This window comes from Cavia porcellus, unplaced genomic scaffold (genome assembly GCF_034190915.1).
Source record: "Cavia porcellus strain 051 isolate PalLab524CR breed Dunkin Hartley unplaced genomic scaffold, mCavPor4.1 scaffold_17, whole genome shotgun sequence".
NCBI classification, from domain to species: Eukaryota; Metazoa; Chordata; class Mammalia; order Rodentia; family Caviidae; genus Cavia; species Cavia porcellus.
In genome coordinates this window covers 49,185,988-49,209,393 of record NW_026947500.1, presented here as the reverse complement: position 1 = coordinate 49,209,393, position 23,406 = coordinate 49,185,988, and the positions used below count along the sequence as shown (strand labels likewise).

Sequence of the window (23,406 nt, the reverse complement as noted above, 5' to 3'; positions counted from 1 at the left end):
TTGTTCAGAAAGTCTTTGCATACAACAGTATTTTCAAAAGTTGTACCTTCTATCCTCCAGCACATATAGTGTTTGTTTAATATTTAGATCTCTGATCTATTTCCATTTTTCCTTTAGTGCATGGTGAATGAACATGTATTTAGTTTTTAATCTTCAGCATATGCAAGTCAGTTTTTGCAAAACCATTTAATAAAGAGGCTAACTTTTTTCCAGTAAATGTGTTTGGTTCCTTTGTCAAAGATAAGGTGGCTGAGTATGTCTGGCATTGTTTCTACATCTTCTAATCTGTTCATTGATACTCAAGTCTGGTTGTTTGTTTTGCTAGTACCATGATAGTTTTTTTTTTTTTTCAATCACACTGGCTTGTAGTACAGTATTAAATCAGGAATTCTGATGCCCCCTGCTTTGCCTTTGTTGCCCAGAACTGCCTTTGCTAATCTAGGTTAGGTGACTTCTGGTTCCAAAAGAATTTTAGGATTATTTTCTCTAATTTTGTGAGATATGTTGTTGAAATTTTGATTGAGATGGCATTGCATCTGTATAATAATATTGGGAATATGGCTACTTTCACTACATTGGTTCTTCTTACCTAAATACAAGAGGCATCTTTATACTTTCTAAAATCTTTGAGCTCCTTTTTTCAAAGTGCTGTTTTCAATAGAGTACTGTCTACTTTGTTCAATATATTGATTCCAAGGCATTTCAGTTTTTGGAATGCTAGAGTTTTGGAATTCAGAGTTTTGGAATGAAAGAGTGTGTTTCCCTAAGTTTTCTCTCAATGAGTTTGTTATTCCTGTATAGAAAAGCTATTGATATTTGCTGACTTTATATACAGCTATGCTACGGAATTTGGTTATTAAATCTAGAAGTCTTTTGAGGGAGCTTTTTAATGACTTAATTTCTTCCTTTTCTATTCTGATTCCTTTTATTTCATTCTTTTGTCTAATAGCTCTGGCTAATGTTTCCACAACTACAGTGAACAGGGTAGTGACACTAGGCATCCTTGTCTTCTTCCTGGTTTTAAATAGAAAGCTTTCAAATTTTGTCTATTTAGTATGATATTAACTATTGGTTTGTCATAGATAGATTTTATTGGATCAAGATAAAGACCAACTATTCCAATTTTTGTAGGATTTTTATGATAAATGAGTATTAGAATTTGTCAAGTACTTTTTTTGCATCTATTGAGATGATCATATGGTATTTGTTCTTGGCTCTGTTGATATAGTGTATTATTTATTAATTTACATAAGTTGAGCCACCTCTGCATCTCTAGGATGAATTCTACTTGGTCATAGTGTATAATCTGCTTGATGATTTGCTGCAATCTGTGTGCCAGTACCTTATTAGGAGTTTTGCATCTGTGTTCACTAGAGAGATTGGCCTGTGGTTCGCTTTTTTGCATGGATATTTCTCTAGTTTTGGTATCAAGGTAATACTTGCTTCCAGGAATGAATTAGGGAATATTGCTTCCATTTTCATTTCATTAAAGAGTTTGAGAAGTAGCTGCACTAAACCTTTACTAAATTTATTGTAGAACTCAAAAGTGAATTCATCAGAACTTGGGCTTTTCTTTGTGGATAAAGTTTTAATTTCATCTTCAATTTCATTGACTGCTACTGGTTTGTTTAGAATTTTTTACCTTATTGGTTTTTTACCTGGACCTAAATAATACCTTCTTCTGTCTTCAATTGGCTCCTGTCAGCCAGCCTCTCTTCACCTTCAAGTGAAAATATCCCAGTTCTGGATTCAAAAGTCAACCAATCTGGGCTGAGTCCCCCAGAGGTTCAAAAAATAAAAAAAAAAAAAAAAAAACTGTTTACTCTCTTTGTCAAAGATGTCTCAGCTGACCTCACTAGTTTCCCAGCACAAAATATTATTATACTTTTGATTAATGACACCCAACCTATCTGCTGAGAAGGCACAAAAGCTCTGATGCAATATCTGGAATAAACTGGTTATAAGAAACTCCACAAATTTCTTGGCGTTCCTGTCTTCTATAGAATATGATTTCACAAAAACAATGATGCTCATTCAGACTGTCAGCTCCTGGGAGCAACTAGTACAAATACTTGGCTTGAGTCACTAAGGCTGTGTCCCTACTTTGAATTCATGCTCTATTAGCCACAGTCCTCCTGATGAAGAAAGCCGGCAAGCTCACCTTAGACTGACACCCAGCTATCCATGTGCCACATGTACTTGACTTCCTGAATATCTATGGACTACTCAATCCTGCCACATATCTGCCCACTAAGTTGGGGCTACCAGACCATGACTGATAAATAAACTCCCTGACAAATGCTGAGTACATGTTTACAGATGAAAGTAATTCTGTTAGAAATGGAGTCTGAAAGGCTGAATATGCTGTGATCACCTTGGACCAATTTATTTTGACCAAAGCTCTCCTGTTACAACTTCCTGCTGCTGTTTGGAAACCTGCCACCAATGATACCAAACCTGAGCTCCAAAGCCCTCTCTAGGGATCCAGTGAACTGAAACATCAGTCCCAGCAAGAAAAACTTTACCTGGTACACTCAAAAGATTCATCTTAATTACAGTCAGACCTCCCCCCACTGAATGTTCTGCAAGCTCAAGCCACAGAACTGGTAATGGTACCCCTGCAGCCAGCTCAATTCAGCATCTGTGTCAGTGGCCCTGAACTGGCCCATTTAAAAAATACACAGATAGACTTAGTGCCTATCTCCACCTACTTGGGGTGGCCCGAGGCATTCCCTAAATGAGCTGAGAGGGCAATGAAAGTTTGTAGGCTCCTTCTGTGAAAAATCATCCCTAGACATTGCCTACTGATGATCATTGGCAGCGACAACAGCCCTGCATTTGTAAGAGAGATAACTAAAAAAAGACTACATACAACATACAGGCTAAGAGCTCTAAGTAGTGAAAAAAAATAAAATATAACCCTACAGAAACAGCTTGTTTATGTTAACTGGCACCACAAACATTTAGCTAAAAGATCAGCTCTACCTGTAAGCACTCTTGCACAAATAGTCTTTTAGTTGCCCAGGTAGTAGCTCTGGTTACAGTTCCTGTTATTTTTGTTTTATAGAAATGTGTGGTTGGGCCAAGCATCTAGCTTAGTGCCATAAACGCCTGCCTTGCAAGCAGGTGGTCTTGAGTTTGATCCCAGGTATACACACACACACACACACACACACACACACACAATGGTTATTGTGATGCATAGCTGGTCACTATGATGCATATTGTAAGAACCAATCCCCAATTGACAAGCCATTCTGAAGAAAGGGTTTGTGCATTTGGCGGTTTATTTTGTCCAGACACCAGACGTTAATTGTATTAGTTTTTGTGGAGGCTGGATTGCGGGTACAAATCAGGACATGAAAACTTTAAGAATAAAAATAGAATTTTAACTCGATTTCAGACATTGCATTCTGTTGTTATTTGTCTCCTACTGTGAAATATCACAGTGAAAGGGAGTCAAGAAAGGGAATTACCATAGAAGAACCAGGAAACAGAAAAAACAAATACCTGAAAAAGGGGTACAGTTCCAAATGTCGCTACTTCATGACACAACCCGACACCCTGAAAGTGCTTTAGTATTATCCTACACATCTTTAAAGTCAAACAGCCATTAATCAGTGGTTTCATGTGACTTCAGGAACTATTTTTTGAGGTAATGAATGGAAATCTTGTTCATGTAGCCAGCCACCTCATTCCAAATTTTTGACATCTCATAACATTTAGGTCCTCCCTCTTTTCCAATTGTACACTGACCTCGCCTGGACTCTTGACCATCTCTCATGACTGATTTCTCCAGGGCATATTAACTCACTTAGCACGCTTGTTAGCAACGCAGCACAAAGGAAGAGTCCACCAAATCCATTCAGAAATCAGGAATAGCCAGGCCTGGTGGTGGTGCACGTCTTTAACCCAAGAACTGGGGTGGCACATGGAGGAAAATTACCAGTTCGTGGCCAGCCTGAGACGCAGTCAGTTCAGGAACAGCCTCTACTACATAACCATACCCTGACTCAAAAACAAAACAAAACTCAAACAAAAAAACTCACAGCGGTAACTCTGAAAAGGTAGGCACAAACGCCGCTTAAACTCCACTTCAGGCCAGGACCGTGTTCACCCTGGCAGAAATGCGGCTCTAAAAATCTCTGAGCTGCAACCCACTGAGCGCTGTGCTCACGCAAGCCGGCTTTCCTTTCTGTCGTCCCGCCCATCTCAGAGGATCGGCCATGGGCAGCAGTCAATCACTGATTAAGAGGCGGGCACTGGGCGTTGCCAATCAGTGCAGGCGGACCCCACGATTGGCACAGTCAGGTGGAAGAAGGCGGGTTCTTCCGGTGCCGAGTGCTGAATTGTGCATCTCGAGCGCTGAATTGTGCAGCCAGGGCGCGCTGCTGAGAATCACTCCTCTGGGCTCTGGTGTTCTCTTCTCCACACTTCTCCGCTCCGTGCTGCGTGGGAAGGATCTGGGCGACGCGCACACGATGGTGACGGTACGGGGTGTGGTGCAGTGGGGCTAAGATGGGCCTGGAATTGGCGGGTGGCTATGCTGAGGCCCTCGGGTCTGCAGCGCGCCTGCGCATTGTTCCTCCAGCTTTGTCTGTGTCTCTGGTCCGCAGTGGTCTGTCCGCGACCCCGCTGAACTGGAGAGCGGGCTCAGGTGGTCTCTCCCACAGCTCCACGACCTCTTGTGCAAAGAGACAGGGCTGGAGAGGACTCAGTTGAGGTGAGCGGTCGAGCAGAGGGAGTTGAGGCGTGGTGGTTCCCAGATCTTGTTCCTCTTGAGAGCAGACCGGTGGACCTGAGTTTATAACTGTCTGTGATGCTTAGCCGAAATTCACATCTTTCTTACTTGCCAATATTGCTTCCTGATGGCAGCGAAATCCTGAATTTCTGGTATTTGCCTACATTTCTAAATTCATGATAAATTCATAATAGGTATTGATAAATGCAATGAGAATCAAAAGAAATTTCTGACATTGGGAATGAGACTCGGTGGTGGGTATTTGGAAGCATGTACCGAACAGATAACACAAAAAGTGAATCAGTTTAGTTATTCAGATGCCACCTCTACTCACAATAGATCATTTGCCTGTGGCCTTCTCAAAGAGGTTAGAATGCTGAGAAAAATGGAGGGGATGTTCGTATGTTAGCAAGGCAGCCTTCAGTGTCTGTCATGGTTTATGTTGGTGCCCCCCAGGCCTCATGCGTTTGCATTATGCATTTGTGATTGTTCATGTCCAGTGCTTGGAGTGATGGTGTCAGTGCTACACCCACATGGGGTGAAGTCAGCATACGGTGTAATGGCAGGAAAAAAACCCCTATGTCTTTCTCTTGCTAGTTTCCACCTTGCTGTTTGCAGCCACCATGAACTGCAGTCCTGCTGTGCTGCCCTGCCTTGGAGCCAACTTTAGTATGGACTAAAACTTCCAAAAACTGTAAAAAATAAACCTTTCCCAACTATGAGCATCAGGTATTTTGTCTCAGTAAAGGGGAAAAAGTAATTAAGACAAAGTTTGGTATCGAGGGTGGGGTCGTTTGCTATGACTATACCTGACCATGTTTTTCCAGAGGCTTTATGGAAATGGTTTGTGGGCAGAGTTTGGAAGGGTTCAGACATGTCACCTGGATGCCTAGAGCTGGAGCAGCTTAGGCTGTTCTGTAGAGGAGATTCTAGTCAAAGTTCAGGAGACCAGAAAGCTGATAAAAAGCCTGATGGTAAAGAACAGGCTTGGGAGATTTCTGCAGGGAAGAAGGACTGCATTAGTTGTTAGACTCCCCACAATGTGTTATGGTTTGGCAGAAAACTTGTCAACATTTTACTCATGTCCAGAGACTTTTCCTGAGACTTGAGACTAAGGACAATGGACTGATTAATCTGGCAAAGGAAATTTCAAGGCAATCAAATGTGACATGGCTATTGTTAGGGGCTTTTAGCCAGCTTTATGTTTCAAATCAAGAGCAAAGAGCCCAGCAAGATAATTTACAATGCTGTGATTTTGGCCAGAAGAAAAACTCCAGTAAAGTTGTGGATTATAAAGATAAGAGTTAAGACTTTGAATGCTGAGAAGAAACAAAGAGATAAAAAAGATGGCCATAGGGCATCCCAGGAAGCAGTAGGTCTCCAGCCTTTGCAGCCTCAAAACTGCAAAAGTGAAAAAATTTGCTCAGAGAAAAAAGCTGCAAAACACCACGTGCCAGAATGGAGATGGAGGGTCCACATGAGGGTCCACAATGGTGGCAACATAGAGAAGCTTTTCTTCACAGTCAGGTTTATAGAGCCCAATGATCCAGGCAATCCACCCCTATAGAGAGAAAAAAGCTTGGCTACTGCTTCAGCTGGCAGCAAACCTTGGCAACATCCACATGGTGCTGATTTTAAGTACAAAAAAAAAAAAAAAAAACCACACAAATTCTGAGGGTAAAATTGCTTCCACCTAGATTGCAAAGGGCCTGAGAGGCCAAACAGTGTGCCCCTGAGAGGGCAATTTGTAAAGATGTAAGGGTAAAGCCAAAGGTGCAGTAGAGACCCCAAAAGTTTAAAAAAGCCAAAAACGTTGATCATCCAAGGAAAGCTGCAAAAAGTGAGCAGAGAGCGTGTTTTTAAAAAGTTGGGAGCCTTTTAGAGCTTGTAACCAGATTGCTTCAAATGCTGAGCCTGAAACTAGGGCTTAATGTTGGCCCTGCTGGATGTTGGACTTCCTTTACTTCCAATGCTTTATATTACCCTGTTTATAACTTTTGGAATGGTAATGTTTCTCTTGTGCATTTGCGCTTCAGAAATGTTTAACCTTGTTTCATTTGTATGGGGGTTACAGTTAAGAGTTTGCCATAGATCTTAGAAGAGACTTGAGGCCTAGAGTTTTCAGCAATGCTAAAACTGTTCAGACTTTGGCAACTCTTAGAGATGGACTAAAAGTCTTTTGTATAAAAGATGTACCTGAGTCCTGGGGCCAGAGGTAAAATGTCATGGTTTATGTTAGTGGCCACTAGGCCTCATGAGTTGGCATTGTACATTTGTGATTGGTTCATTTTCTAGTGTTTGGATTGATGGTGTCAATGCTAACCCACATAGGGGTGGAGCTCACATACAATGTAATGACAGGAAAAACGTATGTCTTTCTCTTGCCAGTTTCCACCTCGCTGTTTGCAACCACCATGAACTGTGGCCCCACCATGCCACCCTGCCTTGGAGCCAACTAAGTATGGACTAAAACCAGCAAAAACTGTAAAAAATAAACCTTTCCTTTCCCAACTTGGGGGATCAGGTATTTTGTCTCAGTGACAAGTAAAAAAATAACCAAGACAGTGACCATGCTAAGGGCGACTTTCAGAAGGGTCTGAATGTTAAACCCACACTGAGAAACTTTGAAATGGGGCAGCAACAGGGACTTGTGATTTGGCAGGAATAGCAACAAGAGAGGTTTCAGCTCATGTCATTGCTATAGTACTTGTACTGTGTGTAGATATTGTTTAAAAATTGAAATGTTTATTGAGGTGGACTTTATATTAAAAAAGTACTGTGGAGGATGGAGTAGAGCTCCAGCATTAAGGTCTGCAGGAATAAGAGTGGTTCAGAATAAATGAGTTTTGGTTTAAGATGGAGCAGTTAGGAGAAGAAAAAGTGGAAGTGAAGAATATGCTGTGTAGTCCCAAAATCAACACTTCCAACAGATAAGGTCTTCCCCTAAGATTTTTTTCCTATGGCAAACAGAAACACTGAAATGACACCCAGGATTTGGAGGCAGATTTATTTACATCAATAGACAATGATCAGGATTAATGAGATCATCATCTCTGGTGTCTAGGGCTTATATGGGATAAACAAGCAGAAAGCACAGAGGCAGAATGGCGTGTCAGTTGGGGATTGGTTCTTTCAGTATACATCAGGGTGACCAACCATTTCTAAGAAACAAAAGTAACAGGAACTGTAACTGAAACTGTTACCTGGGCATGAAAGAAAAGAGGGAATTTATTCAATGTTAAATAAGTATGTCTGTTTATTACTGATGAAACAACCTAATCATTTTTGAGGAATTGAAAATTATAGAAATTCCTTAGAATAGAAATTGGCCTTGTTGTGGGCTTAAAAACTAGGTAGACACTATCATCTAAGTGTGATTGGAAAGGATTTCTTCAGGATCCAAAAGATTGCAAGGCATCATTGATCTTTTCATTGTACATGAGATAGAACTCTGAACTTTTGTTTTGATCTGCATTTCTGACACCTTTTAATTTCTTCTTTACTGGTTTTGCATTTTGAAATTAGCTCTTGATACATTGCCCACACTACAGTTTCTATCTGCTCTCCATCTCTTGGAGTGCTGAGAAAACAAGAGGCCTGGCTAAGATATAGGTTCTTTAATTACCACTGCTCTCCAGCATTGTAGGCCTCCACTAAATTAAACCTCAAGAGGGCATGGTGGTGCACACCCTCTGTGTCAGCAACATGAGAAACTGAGGTGGGCTGTTACCACATGAAGTCCAACCTTGCCATATGGGCAAGGCCCTGTTTAAATATAAAATTACTAGAGATGTGCCTCCTCTTGGATGTAACTTGTCTAACACACACAATTCAGTCACCAAAACTGCAGTATAAAAGAAAAATAAGAATTTAGTGGAAAACTGGTTTTGACCTTTGTATTTTATGATTTTTTCATATTGGTGGTGCATGGTGCAATACCAATGCTGGAAGGCAGTGATGAGTGTCTGCTCTGTCAGCCACAGGACATTAAGGGAGAGTAGCCAGGTGTTCCTACTGCACCATGTTCGATAAAGTGCATAAGGTATTATTTTATTATGTTTGAGACTAATATAACTTTAATACATTTTTGAATCAGTACTAGACTAGTTCTGTTTGTATTACTTTGTATTTTATATTCTAATTGTTCAATCAAATAATACATACATGAAAGAAGATTTACTATTTCTTATTAAATTTCACTTGGTTTAGTTTTGTTTATTTTGTTCAACCTTTCCACTTTTGCCTCTTTATTTTTCTCTCTGTCTTTGAGACAGGTTGTCACTATGCAGTTCAAACTCACTTTGTAGCCAGGCTGGCCTCAAACTCGCAGTGATCCTCCTGACTCAGCCTCCAGAGTACTTACATTACAGATGTGCATCACCATGCCCCACCTCGCTGTTTATTTTATTTGGGCATTTTATACATATCCATTTTCTGTTGTTGATTATGACATCCAATACACGTGTCCTAATTTTTTCTTGATTTTTCCACATTAAAAATACTCAATTACAACTTACTTAAACCCATTTTGAAATAACATGTGATTTCAGAGTCATTCATGTACTTTGACATATTCACAAGTACTTTCCTTCCCATGTACAATTTATGTCACCCATCCTATGGCAGTAGCTCTAGCAACAAAGAAGATTTATTGATGTTATACATAGGTAAGTAATGTGTTGGTTAATACAGCTAGAATCTATGTCAGTAAATTAATTTCAAGTATGCACTTATGTAACTTCTCTATGGCTTGGTGATAATGTCTGATTATTTGCTGATTTATTTTAGTTTTGTTTGTTTTCTTTCTTGGTACCAGGGATTGAACTCACAACCTCACACTTGCAAGGCAGGCACTTATGCCTCAGAGCTAAATCCCTGGCTTGCTGATATGTTTTATACAAAGACTTTTGCTGTTATTCTTTAGATCTTTCTCTTTGTTCGTCTCTATTAAACAGTTGCTGGATTGCTTTTTGATAGATAATTCATTCATCTTTTCAGCATACTGTTTTTCTTAATTCATTTGTTTACATTTTTGAACCGTATTTTTTCCTCCAAATTCTTTTGGTGGTGGTGTTATTGTTCACAAGTGAACATTTGATTAGTATAATAAGCCAAAATTAAAAATCACATTCTCCTTTTTCAAAGTGGGAGAAATGGGATATTTTACTGGTGCTAAGGCTTTGTATATAGAAATGTTCCAGTTGTTTAGGTTTTGGGGAACTATTTCCTATTTGATTTTTCAAGTCAGAATGTATTTAACCACCAGAACTTTCTCTATGGTTTTGTTCTCCCAACCCTCTTCCTCTATTTGAAGCATGAAGCAGGTTTTATCAGATTATCAGTATGAGAGCATGGCAGTGCTTGAGGAAGTACAAGGCAAAAAGCTAGGACATTTAAAATCTGCCCCCATTTTAACTCTCAAACTTCTGTAGTCCCTGTTCAGGAGGACAGGTAAACTTTTCCTACCCTTATTCTGCTCCTGAGTTACTTCAGAATAATTTACACTTTTGTCAACTTTATTTCTTTTCCAGTTTGGAGACAGTGCATGCATTAGTGCTCAGGGCTTATGAATTTTAAGTTAGTTTGTATATTAAAGTGTAATTGTACATGTGTAAATTAATTGCTTTCCTTGTGGTAATTTAGTGTTTAAATATTTTATGGTAAATTTTATTATCAAAAAGTTTTTGGTGACATTTAACAATAATAGTATAAATATTCTGGGAACCCTCAGAAAGTTTAATAGCTTGGCCTTGGGCAATGTTCATGAGTATCCAGAGAAAGTCTGTTTGACTTACCCTGTATTTCTCATAGATGACTACTGCCATATTTCTATTGTTTTTTTTTCTAAGTTAACTATGTATAATTGCCAATTGGCAGTGTTCTTTTAGTTTTCCCCCCTTGAAATATTCAGTAAGTGGGCACCAGAGAAATAACACAGAAAACCATTACAGATAGTATGTTGTGTCTCTTTATGCTTCATGTGTTCATGCCTGCTGATTCAGGAGCAAAGTTTTCTTTTCATTCTGGTGGTCACATGGCTGAAATTATTATCAAATTTACTTTTTTAATTTAATTTTAAAGACAGTAAAACTAAACATAACAAAATAGAAAAAAAAGCAGATCGGAAGAAAACAATGTGACATAGACTTCAAAGCAAGAAAACAGGAATGTATAGGGACTACTGTAATGTTTCTTACTTACTTCTGAGTAGTTGTCTGTATCTTCACACACAATAAATTCATATAAAACAAGAGTATAAAACTGATGAGAACAGAGTAATGAAGGCATTATAGGCCTTCACAGCCAGACAATAGGAAAACCAACAATAGCTGCAATCATGTCTCTTCTCCTCTTCAAAATAGCTGTCTATACCTTCATCTATGTTGAAATTAAATAATACAAAACAGACCAACACCATTCTGAAGAAAGAATAAAAGCATGACTGGATTTCCCAGCATGATGATACAAAATCAGCAATGGATACTACAAAGTATCTTTTTCTTCAAGGTAGCTGTTCATTTCATCATGCATAATATAATCAATTCTCAAACTGTATAGAAATTTTAGGTATTTATAAGCCTCTACATATATACTTATCCTATCTGCATTACAGGAAAAACAAAACAGATTACTAGAAAAACAAGAAACAAAAAAGATAAATAACAATAACAAAGAGCCTAAAACAATGATGATATAGGCCTTCAAAACAAGGTGGTGGGAACAGAACTAAGGTGGTTATTTTACATAGTGATCTTCAAGAGTTCCTCAGAAACAAACATGCAAAATTGTTCCAATTCTATGAATGTTAACTGTTTTGTCCCACTAACTTATAGAATTTGTAGCACAATCATCTTAGCTATCCTAAGTGTGTTTATACAAATTTAGGCATTTTTTTCTTTTCTCCTCCTTTTTCTTTTTCCTCCTTTTCCCTGAGATTCTATTTTTCCCCCCTGGAGAAGATTCTTACTCTTTCACTGTGTTTATTGAGGACTTTGTATCTTCTATACTCTTACCTAACATTTCTTACACTAGAGAGACAATACAGTATTTACTCGTGTGAGTTTAATTTATTTCACTTATGAGTATGGTCTGAAGTTGCATCTATTTACTTTTAAGTATCTCAATATGATCATTCTTTATAGCTGAGTAGTACTCCATTGTATAAAAATACCACAACTTTTTTTTCCATTCCTCAGTTGATGGACACTTAGATTGTTTCCAGGATCTGGCTATTACAAATTGTGCTCCTATAAAATGGATGCACATATATCACTGTGGTATGATGTTTCTAGTTTTTCTGGGAATATGCCTAGAAGTGGAATAGCTGGATCAAATGGGACTTCCAATCCCAGCTTTTTGAGAAATCTCCACACTGATTTCCACAATGGTTACACCAGTCTACATGCCCACCAACAGTGCAGGAGAGTTCTTTTTTCCCCACAGCCTCTCCAGCATTTGTTGTTGATGATTTTCTTAATCCTGGTCATTCTTTCAGGAGTGAGATGGAATTTCAGTGTGGTTTTAATTTGCATTTCTCTAATGACCAATGATGTTGAACATTTTTTCAGGTACTTACCATTTGTATTTCTTTATCTGAGAACTGTGTATTCATCTCAGATGCCCATTTTTGGATGGGGTCTTTGAATTTTGAGGGTCTGATTTTTTAAAAAATTCTTTATATGTTCTAGATAGGAGCCCTTTGTCTGAGGAACACTTGACTAAGATTTTTTCACAATTGATGGGTTTCCTTTTTACTCTCTTGGAGATTTCTTTTGACATGCAGAAACTCTAAAAAAATGTGGTCCCAGTTACTGATTCTAGGAACTATTTCCCACACAGATTGATTTTTGTTTATGAATTCTCTGCCTACCCCTATGTGTCCAAGATTTATACCTATTTTGTCTTCCAGCAGATTTAATGTTTCTGTTGTAATATTTAGACCTTTGATCCATTTTTACTCTAGAATAAGGCTTGGGTCTAGTTTTAGTTTTCAGCATATGGAGAGCCAGCTTTTCCAGCACCATTTATTAAAGAGACTATCTTCCTTCCAGTGAGCATGTTTGGTCCTTTTATCAAAAAGAAGGTGGCTGAATGTATAAATATGTCTGTGTGTAGTCAGAGAACGTATTTGATGACCAAAACATGGAGTAAACATTTAAAAGTTCAATCTTATTTCAACTTTTCATGAGTGGAGTTAAAATGTTCCATGTCTGTGAGTTTTAATCTTGTTCTTTCAAATATGTGTGTGGTGATTTAGGAAACAGTGACCTTTAAGGACGTGACTGTGAACTTCACTGTGGAGGAATGGGCTTTGCTGAATCCATCCCAAAAGAAGCTCTACAGAGATGTGATGTCAGAAACACTTAAGAACATTGCTGCCATAGGTAAGAAAGATATTATTTTCTAATTATTTTTAGGGAGCATTGTTTCTTGCTCACTAGTACAGTTTCATTCATTGGAAGATGAAGACATTTTGATGAGTATTTTAGGTATGGGCACATTATACCTTGAATGCAAGTAAAATTGTTAATTTTTATGTATTGTTGTGGCAATTAATCATTATATTTTTCTCTCTACACCCTAGGACGATACTGTAATAATAAAAAAATTGAAGATGAGTACAAGTGTTGGAAGAGAAATCTAAGGTAATTTGAACTCATAATCTAAAGTAATATTCCTCAAGAGTCAGGAAGTGTGCACAAATTTTAAAACCATGCAAGTGATAAATGAGGCCCAGTTAAAATTTTATTTAATTCTATAACTCTCCTAAAATTCACATAGTTTAAATATCTATAATGTGATAATTGAGTATCCAAAACATTCTAATACTGGAAATTTAGCAAATATCAACATGACACAAGTTACATCACTTAGTGTATCAGAATAAACAAAGTTTTTCCACATTCAAAGTTACAGAAATGTTGTATGAAATTATGTTTAGGCATTGACTATAGTTTTATGTGAAACAAATTTGTGTTTAGACTTGAATCCAAGTTTGGATGTATATTTAACTATTGATCTATTTTCCAAATCGCACTGTGCTATCAATTTGTATAAAAAATGCTACCATTATTTATGGGTAGTAAGCAATTCAGTATTTGAAAAATTGCTACATTGTGGAAATATTCAAAATTGAACTGAATATTACTGTTTTGATAGTAGCTCTTTTCAAGTAATCCCATAGCATTCAGTCCCTTCTTCCAAAATTACTAGAAGGCACCTCCCTATATTGTTGGTAGAATTGCTGAATAGTACAACATGCATGGAAATATTTATGGAGATTCTTAGAAAAGTACAAGTAAAACTTTCATTTCATCCAGTTGAACTTCACCTGGTTATATTCTGTCAAAAGTTAAAGTAATCATATTAGAATGATAAATGCACATCCATGTTTATAATAACACAACTCACAGTAGTTGTGCTCAGGAAAGAACATTGATGTTTACCCACAGATGAGCAGGTTAAGAATATGTAAGAGAGATAGTCCAGGCATGGTGGTACACGTTGAAATCCTAGCACCCTGGGGGCAGGTTGATCATGTTGTGATACTCAACTTGGATAACTTAATGGCTGATGAGACTATCTCAAAATAAAAATAAGGAGCAGGGAATTTAATAATGGGAGATATATATATATATATATAGTAGACTTATATTCAGTGGAGAATGAAATGGTATTCTTTATCCAAGGAATGGATTATTCTTGGAATAATCATAGTACTAAGTGAAAATACATGAGACACAGACAGTTCTATGTCATGTGGTATAGTTTGTATGAGAAACTCAAAATAAGAATTAAGGAGTAAAGTGTGAAATGATGGTAAAACTAAAAGAGGCACAGTTTTCGCAGAAGAGGAAGAGGAAGAGGTTAAATGGAAGGGAAAGGGCTTCATGGACAACATGAAAATAATAAGTATATATCTGTTCCCCAAAATCAAAGTAAATATTATGTATTGTAAACATGTGAATTATAAGTTCCCAAATGAGTACTTTCAATAAAAGTTTTTATCAAGCCATCTTCCAGAGTGTACATTAAATTCATGGGTCAAATGTGGTCAAGTAGCATCATACCATATTATCTCCAGGTAAATCATTAATAAGACAGTTTTGAATATGATTGATTGTTTTATTATTTTGTCTTTTGTAGAAGTGAAGACATAGAGAAATTCTGTCAATATAAATTACTGAATCAACCTGAAGAAATGTTTTTTTGGACTCAATATCCTAATGTCAATATGAAAACACTTGATACAAAACCAGCTCAAAGCCTTCCTTGCAGAATTCCCCTGATTGATCATTCATCATTAGATGTGCCCATCAGTGCTCATAATGCACCCAAACTATATGAGTATCAGGGATCTGAAGAGAAGCTGTCTAATAGTATGGAACATGGGAAAATCTGCAGTGATTTCCAGTCCTTTCAGAAGAATGCAGGGATAAGTCCTGGAGAGAAATCTTGTGCATATAAGCAATGTAGAAAAGCCTACTCTGATTCCACTGAAGGAACTCATATTAGAAAAAAGGCCTTTGCATGTAAACAAGATAGGGAAGCCTTCAGCACACTCAGTGACAAAAACCACAGTGGAGCATATATCTCTGTGTGCACACAAAGAGGAAAAGATTTTAATTCTCACAATATTCAAACACATGAAAGACCTCACGTTGCAGAAAATCCCTATGTATGTAAAAACTGTGGGAAAACCTTCACTAATCACTCTTTATTTCGTAGACATGAAAGAACTCACAAAGTGGGGAAAACGTATGTATGTAAGCAATGTGGGAAAACATTCCTTCATTACAGTTCATTATTCAGACATAGAAGAACTCACACGGGGCAGAAACCCTATGTATGTAAGCAGTGTGGAAAAGCATTCGCTGTTAGTGCTTCACTTTGTAGACATAAGATAACTCACACTGGAGAGAAACCTCATATATGTAAGCAATGTGGAAAAGCTTTTAACAGACGCAGTAATTGTCAGGCACATGAAAAAACTCACATTGCGAAGAAACCTGTAGCATGTAAGCTGTGCGAAAAAGCATTCATGCATGACAAATCCTTTTGTATCCATAGAAATCAGACTCAAGAAAAACCTTTTGAATGTAAGCAATGTGGGAAAGCATTCATGTACAACAAATCATTGTGCATCCATAGAAGAAATCACAATCAAGAGAAACCGTTTGTATGTAAGCATTGTGGGAAAGCATTCAGCAGTCACAGTGGTTGTCAAGCACATGAACGAATTCACACTGGAGAGAAACCCTACGTATGTAAGCAATGTGGGAAAGCTTTCACGCATCGTGGTAATTGTCAAACACATGAAAAAACGCACACTGGAGAAAAGCCCTATGTATGTAAGCAATGTGGGAAAGCTTTTAAGCAGCGCCATCATTGTCAAGCACATGAAATAGTTCATACTGGAGAGAAACCATATGTGTGTAGGCAATGTGGGGAAGCCTTCACTAGTAACAGTTCATTTTATGTACATAAAAAAAGTCACACCTTGGAGAAACCCTATGAATGTAAACATTGTGCAAAAGTATTCTTGTGTATCAGTTCATTTCGTATGCATGAAACCATTCACACTGGGGAAAAACCGTATGTATGTAAACTGTGTGGGAAAGCTTTTAGGCTTCACAAAAGTTGTCGAACGCATGAAAAATCTCACACTGGAGAAAAACCTTATGTATGTAAGCTGTGCCCAAAAGCTTTCACCACTCAGAGTAATTGCCAGGCACATGAAAGATCTCATACTGGAGAGAAACCCTATGTATGTAACCAGTGTGGTGAAGCCTTTGCTAATCATAGTTCATTTTATAGACATAAAAAGAGTCACACTGCAGAGAAACCCTATATATGTACCCTATGTGGGGAAGCCTTCGCTAATAAGAGATTATTTTACAGACATGAAAAGACTCACCCTGGAGTAAAACCCTTTGTATGTAAGCAATGTGGGGAAGGCTTCACTAGTAAAAGTTCATTTTATAGGCATAAAAAGAGTCACACTGGAGAAAAACCCTTTGTTTGTAAGCAATGTGGAGGAGGCTTCACTAATAAGAGTTCATTTTATAGACATAAAAAGAGTCACACTGGAGAAAAACCCTTTGTATGTAAGCAATGTGGAGAAGCCTTCACTAAGTACAGTTCATTGTATAAACACAAAGGGAGTCACACTATATAGAAACCCAACAATTATGTGTGAAGGCAATGAAGGAAAACTTTCATCAGTCACTGTCAGAGAAAAAATACACTGGAGGAAGACTTCATGTATGTAAGCCATATGGAAAATACTTCAGTTTTCCAGCAATTGTGGCACTTAAATAGTATCAGAGAAAGTTAACTGTAGTAGTTCCACAGGGGAATGAAATTATTTATGTGTTAGTAGGTTCCATCTTTTTGTAGAGTTTGTTGTTTTGCTTTCAGTTACGTAGGGGCACTGAAATCTAAATTTTGTCATTTTCCCATTATATTCTGCCTGAATTCTTGGTATGTACACTTCATTTTTCTTTTCCAAAACAAGTTTCAAATTGGATATGATACCTTATCATGTATATTTAATAATATAGCCTACATGTGTTTTGCACTGAGTTCAACTCTTCTCAAAAAATTATAGCTTAGGGGTTGGGGATATACCTCAGTAGCAGGAGCACCTGCCTGGTGAAATGTAAAGTCATGAGTTCGATCCCCAGTACCAAAAACAATTGTAGCTTAGTAAATACTGTTTTGTCTATTCTCTGAAGCTGTCTGAAGGTATTTGTATGTATTGCAAAATAATTGCAGATTATATCCAGTACACATTTTGTCTGTTTTGTGAGCTAATATTATGTTTATACAATGTTAAGCATTTTACTATGTAACTTTTATTTTCATGCCAGTGTTGCCACATTTTGTTTTGATGATAATTTTTAGATCAATTACATGCACACACACACACACACACAGAGCTGTGGGCCCCCTACTGCTGGAGACTAGCTACAATGTAACTTCTGTCAAACAGGAAATAATGAATTATGCTAATTATATTAATTAGTCTATAAATTATGAATTTATGATTTGTCTGTAAGAACATACGCAGCAATTGAGGAATGATTTCTACTTTTTTTTTTTTTTTTTTGGTCTTGAGACATGGTCTCACTATACAGTTCAGGCTAGCCTTGAGCTCACTTCATAACCCAGTCATCTCAAATTTACAACAGTCCTCCTGCCTCAGCCTCCTGAGTGCTGGCATTACAGGAGTGAGCCACCATGCTGGACAAGAATAATTTCTGTTCTTTTTCTCTTTCTTTCTTTGGTACCAAGGATTGAAATCACAACCTTGTGCTTGCCAGTCAGGCACTTAGATCACTGAGCTAAATCATGGCCCTCTGTTCTTTATAATAAAGCAGAATCCTTTGTTCTGTTCTTTGATACTACATACACCATTTAGTCTTCGGTAGCCATTCTTTTTTTACTTAGGAAATTGAAATAAAGGCGTGAAGTAGAATCTAAAAATATCAATGTTTAGTAAAAATGGGAAATTTAATAATTTTTGTAATTCAAACTGTTCTGTTTTACTAACTTTAGAGATAAATACAGGCAATGCTCCTTTTATCATCAGTAAGGGCCACTGATGGCCGAGGTAAATGATAACTTTCTGAACGCATAAAGATTTGTAAAAGTGGCATGAGGCCACTTCTGGAATCATTGAATTATGTCTTTCCTCCTAACATTGAAGGTTTTGTTTAGTGATCTAGATTGTTTTCCCCATGAATACAGAAGCTGCTTAATTTTCCCTGGGATTATATTTTGAAAAACCTAAACTAAGGTGAAAACAAGTGAAAAATGCATTGAAGACTCCTAATGTACTAGCAGTATGCATTACTTTAATTATGCTTAGTACTGCAACTGGCCAAGATGGTCAATACTATCAAAATGAAGTCTATTTATATATATTAAAAATAAAATCTTTCATGTAATTCATGAAATGCACTGCATTGCAGGATACAGTATCATTTTTTCACACCATTGAACATGTGGCTAATTTCACTGCAGTTCATTTCTAGTTCTTATCATCATAAAGAATTTGAATAGTACATATTACTATTCCAGCCAGAGATGAAATGGTGATAGTAGAAGATACTTCATCCTGAGGACATTAACTCAGCCAACATTTTATCAGATTTTTGCTCATCCTGGTGGATCATGTCTGTAATCTCACATACTTGGGAAGATTATATGGGGTAGGATTGCAAGATTTAAACCAGTCTGATCAACTTAATGAGACTTTATCTCAAAATACAAAAAATCATTAATATAGTTTATTTTCTGGTACACTTGGGTAAAAGTTTTGTGTTTTAATAAAGAACAATAAAAACCTGTATTTAGTTTATTCCATCAGACCTGTTACATTTAGTTCACTGCTTATATGACTATATAATTTTTAGTATTGCATTTCATCATTGCTTCTGTTCTCCCAAGCCTTCGTTCCATCTTACCAAGTACATCAACCACAAAAAACAAAAACCCATGAACCTCATATTTGTGTCTTATCACCATGTCACAAATATGAAATTCAAAAGCAATGCATATGATTAATCTCATGCCGTGATTCCAACAATGGCAAAATGCCTAAAGTAAAGAATACCCCAGGACAGGTGAGCAGTATATGGGTGTGAATGGCCACATCAGAAAAACAAAGCAAATCTAAATAGGCAACCTAATGGTGCACCTCAAGTTCCTAGAAAAAGGACAATCCAAATATAAATAACCTTACAATTAGAAATTTTCAACAGATTTGTTAAAAACCAAAAGGTTTTTATCTTGACTTCAGTAAGAGTACCTTGTCTTGAAATTATTTGAGCATGTTTTCCTCATAAGATACAAAGAAGATGACATTGCATCAGTAGTAGAATATACAGCATGTCTAATGCCAGGTCCAGTAGGAAGTGGGGAAGCAGCTAGTGGAAGGCAGTCCCCAGCTGGGCTGTGACCTATGCATGCTTACCATCATCTTATGCTTTGGAGACTGATTTTATGAATTGCTTTTGAGTTTTATTGTGTTTTTAAACTTTAATTAGATATTAAATACATTCGATATATGTGTGTATGTGTATATATATATATATATATGTATATATATATATATACATATATATATATATATATATATTCTAATTTTAATTTTTGTTTGGTCTTTTTGAAATAGAGTTTCACTGATGCTCAGGGTGACCTTGTAACCCAGGCTGGTCTCAAACTCACAATGATCCTCCTGCCTTAGCCTCCCAAATACTGAAATTCAATATATTTTGACGTTACATTTATATATTGCAATTACATGTTAATGACCATACACTTCCCTTTATGTTCTACAAACATGAGTGAACTAGGGCAGGATTATAATTTTGTTTACTTTAAAAATTGATGTTAAAATATCGTTCATGCTATCTAATAAGTTCAATCAGAAAAACATGGTGAATCTATAAATAGTGCTCACTGGTAGAGTGATTGTATAATTTGCCCGAGAACCTTGGTTCATTGCCATCACCGGTAATGAGAAAAAAATAAGACATGGAAGCTGAAATTGATAAAATATTTATATACTTCAATGGACACAGTAGTTGTCCCTATAGGTTTATGGGTATTACAATGTGAGGGTATTTTCTGAATTCTGTAAGATGGCATTGTGCTCAAAATTTCTATAAAGTTCATGTTAGTTTCATAATTTACACTTTTTTCTTCAGATTTAAATTTGTCACCAAAAAAAAAAAAAGAATATGTTTCTAGTTTTCAGAAATGTCTAATGAAATTCCATTCAGAATAGCTGTATGTTTGCAATTTTATTTTATTTTTTGTACCGGGGATTGAACTTATGACCTCACATAATTTTATTTCTTTAAGTCTTTTTTAGTCAGCAATAATATATTATATTACATGTGAATCAGATATGGTACTCATGTTTTTATTTTGAAGGCCCACTCACAGGGATGAAAGGTAATGTGTTTAAGATCATCTCAGAAATGACTGTTCAATGTGTATTATTTTACTCAATTTTCTTAATATGCCTCATTACTAATTTTTTCTTCATTGCACTTAACTGAGTAACACTTTATTGTTTTCTCCAAAATTCAGATTTTCTTATTCTTTTGGACATAAGTGACATTAATTTTGTATTGATACACTGATTTAATCCTTGTCACTTTTCCTAGATTATTTTGTATGCATTTTGTTTGTTCTGTCTCTTAGTTTTGTGAGGAAGAAAATACATGTGTTTTAAATTTCTCCTTTGGTTTGCTTTTGAAGAGAGATGATGCTCAGATACTTTCTGTTAATGAGGACATTTTCAGTCCTTTGTTTTTTCTCCCTGAATATCTTCAAAAATCTTTTCCAGTATGTTCTAATCATTTGGCACAACAAATTGTGTGACCTAATTATGCATCAGTGTGATTTTTGCTTTATACATTATCCTGTTTTTTTTTTTCAACAGCATTTTTGGGTTTTAGTGAGGATATTCTGTTTGCACATCAACAAACTGGATTTTATATATGCCTGCTTATGTGATAAGCTATGGAATGAGAATCTCTGTGAATGGCTAATGAATTCTTTATTCTGATGAATTCAGTAGTACACATCCATACAAGTTCTAGCTTGAATCTTAAATGCCCCCAAAACCTGTCTTTCATGCACTTGGTCTCTAGATTATTACTGTCTGGGAACGGGTGATACCTGTTGTATTGGGTTTCACTAGAGCAAACAGATATAAAATGAGATATACAAATGTTTAAGAAATTGCGAGATTGGCTTACAATGGTCAGCCACAGGGTTGGATGAGGAAGCATGCAGAGGCTGAATATGTGCTGGAGACCAAAGGATTCAATCCAAGGTCTGGAGTTTACCCTAGTGTCCTGTGCAAGTCTGCACCAGCAGGCTGATGCGTCTGTGACAGAAGGCTGAAAGGTCTATGCTGGAAGGCTGAAGAGTACACTGGAAGCCAGATGATGTCCAAACCAAAGACAAAGACTGGAGCTCCTCCAAAGAATGGAATTCATTCATCCTTTTATACTGTCCAGGTGATGAGCCACCCTAGAGAGGGTCTTCTACAACCTAGGGTGTAGAGTTGTTAAGCTTCTAAATGTCTCCAGTTGGCACAATCAACCACTATACCTGTAAAAGGTGAGCCTTAGATAATTCACATTATAGATGAAATACTTCAAAGGATGCTGTGGAATATCCTTCCCTTTTTTCTTCCACAACCTAAAAGAATTTCTTTCCTTTCTCACCTGCTCCTGACATAACCTGCCTCAATGTATATCTAAAAGCAGTAAAGCAAGAAAAGTACTGAAAATTCTCAAGGTTAAATAGTCAAAATAAAGGTTTTACCTTATATACTGAATGTATGGTAACATACATGAATTACTGTTTAAAAGTTTTTACTTTAAAATAAATGAATATAAACATCTTTACCTGTACATAATATATTTTGATTCCTCATTTTCCTAAATACCCTCCCCTCGCTTCAACCCCCCATCTCTTCCTTATTTATAAAAGCTTTCTTCCTATTTTTTCCTTCTCTTTTTTCTTTTCCTTCCCTTTATTTCCCTCTGCCCCTCCCCTTATTTCCCTTCCCATTTGAAATTTTTCTTCCTGTTTCTCTATATCTATTGTAGGATCTGATACTTATTTGCCCTTTCAGTTTCTCATATGGGAAAACAATGAGATATTTTAACATGTGTCCAATTTATTTTACTTAAGACTATGGTCTTTTAAGGGTCAGAGATTTAGCTCAGTGGCATAAGCACCTGCTTGGCAAGTATAAGGTCATGAATTCAACCCCTGGTACCAAAAACAAACAACAAGAACAACAACAAAAAAGTATGATCTTTTAAAGAATTACTTAAGAGCATGATTTATTTTATTTTAAAGATATTAAGAGTATGGTCTTGTTATTTTACTTTATTTTAAAGATAGTAAAATACAACAAAGTAAACAAAGTAAAGTAATACAACAAAGTAAAATACATCAAAGATAGAACAAAGCCAATCAAGACAATGCAGTGAAATTGTTACAGAACTTCAAAGTAGGATATCGGGATAACATTAATAGCTACCATAGTATATCTTGTTATCTTCACAATAGTCCAATCAGGTGTAGCAAAATCAAATAAAAAAAACAACACTCTAAAACCAATAAAAACTATTGAATGGGGCAAAACAGAACAAAGCAAAACAGTGAAAACAATATCGGCCCTCAAAGACAAGACACAAGGAATTCCCCATATTTGCTATATTGCATACCATCATCCTCCCAAGAGATGCTCAGACCTCTGGCCCCAGGTCAGCATAATCAATACAAGCATTTACTTGCTTTATGTACCTTAGTGCCTATCAACTCCAGCTGACCTTGAAACCATCCAGTTGCTAACATGAGGAGGGAGGGGGAAATGGGACATTTGATTCTCAGCCTGCATGCTGGTAATCTCACAGGAAACACTGACTTACTCTCTCCATGGTGCACCCACAGCTTATGCTGTTTACCAGGAAGGCTGGCCCGTTGCTTTCTTGTTGGTACCCCAGGTTCCAGAATGGCTGATTCTTGTGAGATGCTGACTTGTTCTCTTCCTGGCATGCCTGCAGCTCATGCCGTGTACCAGGAAGACTGGCTCATTGCTTTCTTGGTTGCCCCCCTCCAAGTTC

At 36.9% G+C, this 23,406-nt stretch overlaps 1 protein-coding gene across 1 annotated transcript; it reads left to right on the top strand.

The window, feature by feature from the left end:
* Positions 1-4,226: 4,226 nt before the first annotated feature.
* On the top strand, positions 4,227-22,172 carry LOC100723069 (zinc finger protein 709-like). Its single transcript, XM_063229077.1, has 4 exons — positions 4,227-4,490; positions 12,999-13,125; positions 13,326-13,386; positions 14,888-22,172. Exons 1-4 carry the CDS (start codon positions 4,227-4,229, stop codon positions 16,917-16,919), a joined length of 2,484 nt encoding a protein of 827 aa, XP_063085147.1. The 3' UTR covers positions 16,920-22,172.
* Positions 22,173-23,406: the final 1,234 nt, after the last annotated feature.

Bases quoted from the DNA above. Each gene is read 5' to 3' on its own strand.
- LOC100723069 (XM_063229077.1), top strand. From the start codon at position 4,227: ATGGGCAGCAGTCAATCACTGATTAAGAGGCGGGCACTGGGCGTTGCC. The intron at 13,126-13,325 runs GTAAGAAAGATA...TCTACACCCTAG, and splicing joins TAAGAACATTGCTGCCATAG to GACGATACTGTAATAATAAA. The intron at 13,387-14,887 runs GTAATTTGAACT...TGTCTTTTGTAG, and splicing joins TGTTGGAAGAGAAATCTAAG to AAGTGAAGACATAGAGAAAT.